Here is a 10,590-nt window from a genome sequence, read left to right as displayed (position 1 = left end):
AGTTGTCATAGGTTCCTTCTAAGCAGTGTCCCCAACACACAGGACTTGTTATAGGGTCCTCCTAAGCAGTGTCCTCTAACACACAGGAGTTGTCATAGGTTCCTCCTAAGCAGTATCCCCCAACACACAGGAGTTGTCACAGGGTCTTTCCTAAGCAGTGTCCTCTAACACACAGGCGTTGTCATAGGTTCCTCCTAAGCCGTGTCCCCCAACACACAGGAGTTGTCATAGGTTCCTCCTAAGCAGTGTCCTCTAACACACAGGAGTTGTCATAGGGTCCTCCTAAGCAGTGTCCTCTAACACTCAGGAGTTGTCATAGGGTCCTCCTAAGCAGTGTCCTCTAACACACAGGAGTTGTCATAGGGTCCTCCTAAGCAGTGTCCTCTAACACACAGGAGTTGTCATAGGGTCCTCCTAAGCAGTGAACACACAGGAGTTGTCATAGGGTCCTCCTAAGCAGCGTTCTCCAACCTCTGGCTGTTCAACTGTGGCAAAACTACAACTTCCATCATGCCCTGAAAGGCATGCTGGGTATTCCAGAATCCATACCTAGGGTCGCCCTCTTTACTCTACAGGCGGATATAAAGGGGCCATAATGGTCTATAACTTCCCTCAAGGTTTAGGGCACAGATGTCAAATCTGCGGCTCTCCAGCTGTTGCAAAACTACAACTCCCATCATGCCTGGACAGCCATAGCTCTGACTTTTGCTGTCCAGGCATGATGGGAATTGTAGTTCTCCTAACAGGTGGTGGGCCGTATGAAGTCTCTGACTAGGGGGAGTAGAGGGGTACTCTGAGATTTACAATAAATATGTTATAACTATATATATTATGTTAATTATAACAATGGAGGTACGGCACCGCTAAACATTGAAGAGGGTGCAGCACTCACGCCAGTGATTAATGATTGAAGGGGAGGGATTTACATTACATCCCTGGTGGTGCAGGTATAGTGAAAGCATTAAAGGGGTTGTCCAGCAAAAATCTTTTTGTTTCAAATCAACTGGTGTCAGAAAGTTATATAGATTTGTAATTTACTTCTATTCAAAAATCTTATATTCAAAAGTCTTCCCATACTTATTAGCTGCTGTATGTCCTGCAGGAAATGTTTTATTTTCAGTCTTACACAGCGCTCTCTGCTGACATCTCTGGCCAAGACAGGAACTGTCCTGAGCAGGGGAGGCTTTCTATGGGGATTCATAGAAAACAGAGACAAGAGTTCCTGTCTCGGCCAGAGATGTCAGCAGAGAGCTCTGTGTCAGAGTGAAAATAAAACACTTCCTGCAGGACATACAGCAGCTGATAAGTATGGAAAGACTTGAGATTTTAAAATAGAAGTAAATTACAAATCTATATAACTTTCTGATATCAGTTGATTTAAAAGAAAAAGATTTTCGCTGGACAACCCCTTTAATGCAGGGATACAGGGTTAATGCCAGCTTCATTGGGGGTTAGATACTGAAATGAAATCCTTGCTTGGTATAATAAAATATCAGTACTTGCTGGAGTACCCCTTTAACATCAGCATCCCATAACATGAACAGAATAAGAAGTGAATGAAAACCAGTGCAGACTGAATACACCTCCCAGCGGAGGGTTCGTCACAGTTGTATCCAGTCTCGATGATCTTTGATCTTGCTTCGCCCTCCTCCCGCCATTGCTGCTGCTTTCTCCGGAGCCATCAGATGATCTTCACACCATCTCCTCCGGTCACTGACAGGAAGCAGGTTATATAGATGGCAGCCATATACTCCTTACCTTCCCTATAGCTCTCTCCTCCATCACCAATATACCTTGGTGACCACCTTACATTTTCTGGTGTTGCTATAGACTTAAATGGTTGCTGCCATGGTTGGCGGTGGTGATCAGTAGGGGGCGCTGCTGATGAAAAGATGCCAGACGACACACGACCTATTGAGTCCAATTACCTTTATTAGTATAAAAACTAAATGTCACCAAAGTCTCTACAATCATCATCATCAGATACAAATTCTTGATAGGACATCTAATGGCCGCGCTCCCCGGATAACATGCAGACGCACCACAACTACAAGAATCACCTTCTGCCCCCATGTCCTTATCCAGATGGGGAAAGCTGAGATCTAGGCAGACTGGCCTTTCTATCAGTGCAAACAATAGTCACGGCCCTAGTGTAGGGGCCACCTAAGGTCAGCAATAGACGACGGTAGTGGTGCCATAGTGATAGCTCTTATATATGAACAAGATACGGATGGGTAATGTTGTGTTATCACTCTTGCACCTACTAGATACCAAGCCGGCAGCTACTAAGCACAGACCTCAACTATTAAAGCAAAAAATCTTTCAAATCATCTGGTGCCAGAAAGTGACAGATTTGTAATTTATTTCTATTAAAAAAAAAATCTCCAGTCTTCCAGTACTTATCAGCTGCTGTATGTCCTGTAGGAAGTGGTGTATTATTCCCAAGTCTTACACAGTGCTCTCTGCTGCCACATCTGTACATGTCAGGAACTGTCCAGAGCAGCAGCAAATCCTTAAAGGGGTTATCCAGCTCTACAAAAACATGGCCACTTTCCCCCTACTGTTGTCTCCAGTTTGGGTGGGGTTTTGAAACTCAGTTCCATTGAAGTAAATGGAGCTTAATTGCAAACTGCACCTGAACTGGAGACAACAGTAGGGGGAAAGTGGCCATGTTTTTTTAGCGCTGGATAACCCCTTTAATTCTCATTGAAAACCTCTACTGTTCTGGACAGTTCCTGACATGGACATGCACTGTGTCAGACTGAAAGAATACACCACTTCCTGCAGGACATACAGCAGCTGATATAGAAGTAAACTACAAATCTATATAACTTTCTGAAACCAGTTAATTTGAAAGAAAAAGATCTTCGTTGGATAACCCTTTTAACGGAGAATAATACTGACAGATGGTCACCACTTCACATAAGAAAAGGGGAAAAGACAGTGAGCACAGAGTATGAGAGATCAGGCAGGAGCTATAGACAAGCATCAGACAGGGATGGGGAACCTTCGGCCCTCCAGCTGTTGCAGAACTACAATTACCATCATGCTAAAGCTTTGGCTGTCCAGGCATGATAGGGATTGTAGTTTTGCAACAGCTGGAGGGCCGCAGGTTTCCCATCTCTGAGATAGCATCCTGGATCCCTATATGTGATTGATCTCTATGATGCGGTTAGGTTAGGTCACCTGACCTACAATTGGTCCGGGATGTAATAAGGTGTTTGTATTACACTAGTGTACATGGGTTAAAGCTGTTGCAGAAGGTGATGGGAAACCTATGACACCTATATAGTCTACATGGTCTAGTTTACCAAGATATCACTGGACAGAACCCTATGTAGAGATAATACAGGAGTTCTGCATTGTGTAGATGATTACATAGGACATTGCAAAACTACAACTTTCATCATGCCTTAGCTTTGGCTGTCCAGGCATGATGGGAGTTGTAGTTTTGCAACAGCTGGAGGGCCAAGGTTCCGTACCCCCGACGCAGGAGCTTCTGTAGTGCATAAGCTATGAGGGTGCGGACCCCCCCGGTGATCACGATGCAGCCAATCCATATAGGAAGGAAGAGAAAAAGCATAGGAAGCACAGGAATACATCCCACAGTACTCATAGAAAGGCCCTGAGTCCCAGGCATACAGTAAAGCTGGAAGTACTGGGGTGGCCTAGGTGGAGACCTAGGTGCATGGACCTGACATCCCAGGTAGAGAGGAGCATGATTTTGCATTATTATTGTGTGCAGAGCCCCCCAGAGTATTAACAGTCTATAGTGAGGAAAGCAGTATAAAAGAGGGGGGGTAAAAACACTGCAGCGGGAGTTAGTATACGGGTCCGATCACTGGGTCTTCAGGTTACATTCACAGTAAAGACCTGAAGGTTCTCATCGCTTTGGTAGAAGTGATGATGGGAGAAGAGCGGCTCTCTAGTTCTTCTTGGCTCTCTTCAGGAAACGGGCGCGGAGCCCTTTGTTCACATTCATGGCGAGCTTCATAGAGATGCAGGAAGGAAGCAGCGATGTGGTGACCCAGCCCTGTACGAGAGAAACAGCGGAATCAGAGGACTGCGCACAACGGGGGCACATGTGCAAAAAGGGGGCACAAATTACAAGCTGAGTGGGACCATTGCCGTCATGCGGTCAGAAGAACGGCAGCTGAATGATGGCGCCATAATGGAGAGTGCGGACCCTGATGTTTGAGCACAATAGTGTAGATTGCTGGTCCCACATGTGGCTGTCATGGTATAGACTGCTGACCTGACGTGTGGCTGCCATCATGTACACTGCTGACCTGACGTGTGGCTGCCATTATGCACACTGCTGACCTGATGTGTGTCTGTGACCATGTAGGCTGCTGACCTGATGTGTGGCTGCCATCATGTAGGCTGCTGACCTGACGTTTAGCTGCCATCATGTAGGCTGCTGACCTGACGTGTGGCTGCCATCATGTACACTGCTGACGCATGGCTGCTATCATGTAGCCTGCTGACTTAACGTGTCCCTGCCATCATGTAGATTGCTGACCTGACACGTGGCTGCCATGTTGTACATTATTTTCGAGATGTGTGGCTGCCATCATGTAGACTGCTGACCTGACTTGTGGCCGCCATCATGTACACTGTTGACCTGACGTGTGGCTGCAATCACGTAGATTGCTGACCGGACGTGTGGCTGCCATCATGTAGATTGCTGACCTGATGTGTGGCTGCCACTATGTACACTGCTGACCTGACACGTGGCCGCCATGTTGTACATGATTATTGAGACGTGCGGCTGCCATCGTGTAGACTGCTGACCTAACACGTGGCTGCCATCATGTAGACTGCTGACCTGACACGTGGCTGCCATCATGTAGGCTGCTGACCTGACACGTGGCTGCCATCATGTAGGCTGCTGACCTGACACGTGGCTGCCATCGTGTAGACTGCTGACGCATGACTGCCATCATGTACACTGCTGACCTGACATGTGGCTACCATGTTGTACATTATTGTTGAGACGTGTGGCTGCCATCATGTAGACTGCTGACCTGACATGTGGCTACCATGTTGTACATTATTGTTGAGACGTGTGGCTGCCATCATGTAGACTGCTTACCTGACATGTGGCTACCATCATGTAGACTGCTGACCTGACATGTGGCTACCATCATGTAGACTGCTGACCTGACATGTGGCTATCATCATGTAGACTGCTGACCTGACATGTGGCTACCATCATGTAGACTGCTGACCTGACATGTGGCTACCATCATGTAGACTGCTGACCTGACATGTGGCTACCATCATGTAGACTGCTGACCTGCGGTGTGGCTGCTCTCATGTATTTCAATGTAGATACTTTGCTAACAGACGTGAAGTTTTCACAGCTCTGTCTGTATATAAAAAGATGTGCATGGCGCTAATCTCTACAATGACAGGGTCTGAAGTTCTCAGCTGCACAAAATTCTGCCATGTGTGAACAAACCAAACAGTCATTATAATCTACTACATGATATTAAAGTGTATCCCTAGACACCAGGACCTGCAGCTACCTTCAGATCAAGTGCTCCTTGGCCCACCCGGCCATCAAAAGGTGGTCAGGCAGCCGAAAGGAGACAAATTCGGCCAGTTATGCGACAAGAAACTCCCATTGTCATTAACGAGACTTGCACAATACAGCCTCCTAAAAAAGGCCTAAGCCCAACAGAAATTAAAGGGCTACAAAAACATGGCCACTTTTCCCCCTACTGTTGTCTCCAATTCAGGTGTGGTTTGCAATAAAGCTCCATTTACTTCAATGTAACGGAGTTTCAAAACCCCACCCAATCTGGAGACAACAGTAGGGGGAAAGTGGCCATGTTTTTGTAGCGCTGGATAACCCCTTTAAGCTCCATTCACTGCAATGGAACAGAGTAGCAAAACCTGCAACCAAACTGGAGACCAGGGTGGTGCCGACTCTGGAGGAAAGCGGCCATGTTTTTTTAGGGCTGGAGAACCCCTTTAACCAGTGGTATTATGTACAGTAATGTCTTACCATGATAGCGTGGGCCATGTAGCCATTAGTCTGGGACTGTAGGCCGACAGTATTCAGCGCTGATCTCACGTAGGCTTCCGGGCTGGGCTTGTCCCAAGTTGGTTTGCGGATTTTGCTCAACTTTGTGGCCACATAGAATGGGAGGACGCTCTGCAGAGAAAAGTAATATACAGAAGGAAGTCAAAGGGGGTGTAAGTGCACATGCCACCTACCTCTTTGACTTATTCACTTAACTATAAAGCAATGTTCCCCAACCTGTGGCTCTCAGGATTTTGCAAAACTAGAACTCCCAAAATATCCCGACTGCCTTCAGCTGTTGCAAAACTACAACTCCCATCATGATCAGCGTTGTGGTTTTGCAACAGCTGGAAAACGCAGCTGTATAACACGCACCTATTCAACACCTTAGGGCCCTATAACATGGGACGATTATGGTGCATTAATTTTTCCATTGACTTCCATTATACAAAAAAAGGGATCAAAATATATATATATATATATATATATATATATATATATATATATATATATATATATATATATATATATATTTTATTTTTATTTTTTTAAGCGTACACAAAAATGTGGCTGAATGCGTTTTTTTGGGGTTTTTTTAATAATGGATGTCAATTGAAAAAAGGATCAAAACTGATGCACAAAAAGGGCAGTGTGAACCCAGCCTAATAGAAAATCACTGAGGTATCTTACCCATTATATGGTAAACACATAGGGCTCTGCTCCTCTCCTACCCCATGTGATTGCTGCCTTTTTTGCTTTCTTTCTGCACTTAGAATGTATTATAACTAGTTTTAAGCCAATCCTATAGAACAGTGCTTCTCAATTCCAGCCCTTATGGCCACCACCAACAGCATATGTTTTGAGGTGTTCCTTAGTACAGTGGTGCCTTGGATTACGAGCATAACTTGTTCCGGGTCTGTGCTCTTAATTCAAATTACTCTTTTTTTTTTTATAAGTCAAATTACTCTTAAAGCAAAGTAAATTTTACCATAAGAAATCATTGAAATAAAATAATAATAAATAAAATAATAAAAGTTACTGTACAGTATAGCAATCAGCATGTGGTGTATAATATAGTAACTGTATAACCATGATAACACAGCAGCAGCTGGATATGTGATATATAAGTTACTGTACTGTATAGCAGCATGTGGTGTATAATGTATAGTAACTGTATAACCCTGATAACACAGCAGCTGGATATGTGATATATAAGTTACTGTACAGTATAGCAGCATGTGGTGTATAATGTATAGTAACTGTATAACCCTGATAACACAGCAGCTGGATAAGTGATATATAAGTTACTGTACAGTATAGCAATCAGCATGTGGTGTATAATGTATAGTAACTGTATAACCCTGATAACACAGCAGCTGGATATGTGATATATAAGTTATTGTACAGTATAGCAGCATGTGGTATATAATGTATAGTAACTGTATAACCCTGATAACACAGCAGCAGCTGGATATGTGATATATGTTACTGTACAGTATAGCAATCAGCATGTGGTGTATAATATATAGTAACTGTATAACCCTGATAACACAGCAGCTGGATATGTGATATATAAGTTACTGTACAGTATAGTAATCAGCATGTGGTATATAATGTATAGTAACTGTATAACCCTGATAACACAGCAGCAGCTGGATAAGTGATATGCAAGTTACTGTACAGTATAGCAATCAGCATGTGGTGTATAATGTATAGTAACTGTATAACCCTGATAACACAGCAGCTGGATATGTGATATATAAGTTACTGTACAGTATAGCAGCATGTGGTATATAATGTATAGTAACTGTATAACCCTGATAACACAGCAGCTGGATATGTGATATATAAGTTACTGTACAGTATAGTAATCAGCATGTGGTATATAATGTATAGTAACTGTATAACCCTGATAACACAGCAGCAGCTGGATAAGTGATATGCAAGTTACTGTACAGTATAGCAATCAGCATGTGGTGTATAATGTATAGTAACTGTATAACCCTGATAACACAGCAGCTGGATATGTGATATATAAGTTACTGTACAGTATAGCAGCATGTGGTATATAATGTATAGTAACTGTATAATCCTGATAACACAGCAGCTGGATATGTGATATATAAGTTACTGTACAGTATAGCAATCAGCATGTGGTGTATAATGTATAGTAACTGTATAACCCTGATAACACAGCAGCTGGATATGTGATATATAAGTTACTGTACAGTATAGAAGCATGTGGTATATAATGTATAGTAACTGTATAACCCTGATAACACAGCAGCTGGATATGTGATATATAAGTTACTGTACAGTATAGCAGCATGTGGTATATAATGTATAGTAACTGTATAACCCTGATAACACAGCAGCTGGATATGTGATATATAAGTTATTGTACAGTATAGCAATCAGCATGTGGTGTATAAAGTATAGTAACTGTATAACCCTGATAACACAGCAGCTGGATATGTGATATATAAGTTACTGTACAGTATAGCAGCATGTGGTGTATAATGTATAGTAACTGTATAACCCTGATAACACAGCAGCTGGATATGTGATATATAAGTTACTGTACAGTATAGCAGCATGTGGTATATAATGTATAGTAACTGTATAACCCTGATAACACAGCAGCTGGATATGTGATATATAAGTTACTGTACAGTATAGCAGCATGTGGTGTATAATGTATAGTAACTGTATAACCCTGATAACACAGCAGCTGGATAAGTGATATATAAGTTACTGTACAGTATAGCAATCAGCATGTGGTGTATAATGTATAGTAACTGTATAACCCTGATAAAACAGCAGCTGGATATGTGATATATAAGTTACTGTACAGTATAGCAGCATGTGGTATATAATGTATAGTAACTGTATAACCATGATAACACAGCAGCAGCTGGATATGTGATATATAAGTTACTGTACAGTACAGCAGCATGTGGTATATAATGTATAGTAACTGTATAACCCTGATAACACAGCAGCTGGATATGTGATATATAAGTTACTGTACAGTATAGCAGCATGTGGAATATAATGTATAGTAACTGTATAACCCTGATAACACAGCAGCAGCTGGATAAGTGATATACAAGTTACTGTACAGTATAGCAATCAGCATGTGGTGTATAATGTATAGTAACTGTATAACCCTGATAACACAGCAGCTGGATATGTGATATATAAGTTACTGTATAGTATAGCAGCATGTGGTGTATAATGTATAGTAACTGTATAACCCTGATAACACAGCAGCTGGATAAGTGATATATAAGTTACTGTACAGTATAGCAATCAGCATGTGGTGTATAATGTATAGTAACTGTATAACCCTGATAAAACAGCAGCTGGATATGTGATATATAAGTTACTGTACAGTATAGCAGCATGTGGTATATAATGTATAGTAACTGTATAACCCTGATAACACAGCAGCTGGATATGTGATATATAAGTTACTGTACAGTATAGCAGCATGTGGTATATAATGTATAGTAACTGTATAACCCTGATAACACAGCAGCTGGATATGTGATATATAAGTTACTGTACAGTATAGCAGTACAGCGTCTGATGTGCGGCTGCCAGGGGTGTCCCATGCTATCGCGCGCATCATAGAGCTCCCTGTGGCCGTAACTTCTGCTACAGAGTGTCCCTGTGCCAGAAGTCCCTGATGCGCTCACTGCCGAAGATAGCACGGGACACCCCCGGCAGCCACATATCAGACGGAGGCTGGAGGAGAAGAAAAGAGGATCGGTGGGGGAGCGGGTTGTTAGGTGTTTTTTTTTTTTAATCTGCTTTGTATAAGGGGGGGGAGAAGGGGCCATCTACAAGAGAGGGGGGGGGGGGGAGAAGGGGCCACCTATAAGAGGGGGGGGGGGAGAAGGGGCCATCTATAAGAGAGGGGGGGAGAAGGGGCCATCTATAAGGGAGGGCGGGAGAGAGAGGGGGCCATCTATAAGTGGGGGACAACATAGGGGGAGAGGGGGCCATCTATAAGAGGGCTACATAGAGGGATGCGCATAAACTAAAAGGGGCATCACATAGAGTCAGCCTACCTACTAAACGAGGGTGTAAAGGGGCCAATACAGATGTGCAGTTTGTAGAGAGATGAGGATGGTGACAGAGTGAGGAGCCTAATATGTCTGTCTGGCAGATTCTGTGGATTCATGACTCGGAGAAGTTCTCATGATGGCCCAGGGCAGATGAAGACGAAGATGAAAAGGAAAGAACTCCGATCAGAGAAGACGTCCCCTGTGAGTCACCTGATGTAACTGTACTGTAATGTATATGGTGTACAGAACCTGTGATCTGTGTACAATGGATGTTATTCAGTAGCAGCGGCGGTATTAGGGTACATTTAATCCGCCACTGAGTGCAGGCACATTATAGCAGCACCAGAGAGGATGGGAAACACAAGGGCACGAAGGAATGAGCAGGACAGATGTGGGCACATAAATGCAGCGCTCTCCGTCCAGGGAGAAAGGGGTTACAGCTATGAAGATATTACCTCCACAGTCCTGTCCCCTGATGCAAGCCCC

The 10,590-nt window shown here is 43.4% G+C and overlaps 1 protein-coding gene across 1 annotated transcript in view; it reads right to left on the bottom strand.

Moving 5' to 3' along the window:
- Positions 1–1,914: 1,914 nt before the first annotated feature.
- HSD17B12 (hydroxysteroid 17-beta dehydrogenase 12) overlaps positions 1,915–10,590 on the bottom strand; it is a 55,341-nt gene continuing 46,665 nt past the window's right edge. Inside the window, exons 10-11 of the mRNA XM_069965144.1 lie at positions 6,014–6,163; positions 1,915–4,033 (exon numbers count right to left, since the gene is read on the bottom strand). Coding sequence (XP_069821245.1) covers positions 3,926–4,033; positions 6,014–6,163 — 258 coding nt within the window. The 3' untranslated portion in view covers positions 1,915–3,925. The remainder of the gene's footprint in view (positions 4,034–6,013; positions 6,164–10,590) is intronic.

This window comes from Dendropsophus ebraccatus, chromosome 4, assembly GCF_027789765.1.
Source record: "Dendropsophus ebraccatus isolate aDenEbr1 chromosome 4, aDenEbr1.pat, whole genome shotgun sequence".
Classification (NCBI taxonomy): Eukaryota; Metazoa; Chordata; class Amphibia; order Anura; family Hylidae; genus Dendropsophus; species Dendropsophus ebraccatus.
This window is presented reverse-complemented; position numbering and strand designations above follow the sequence as displayed.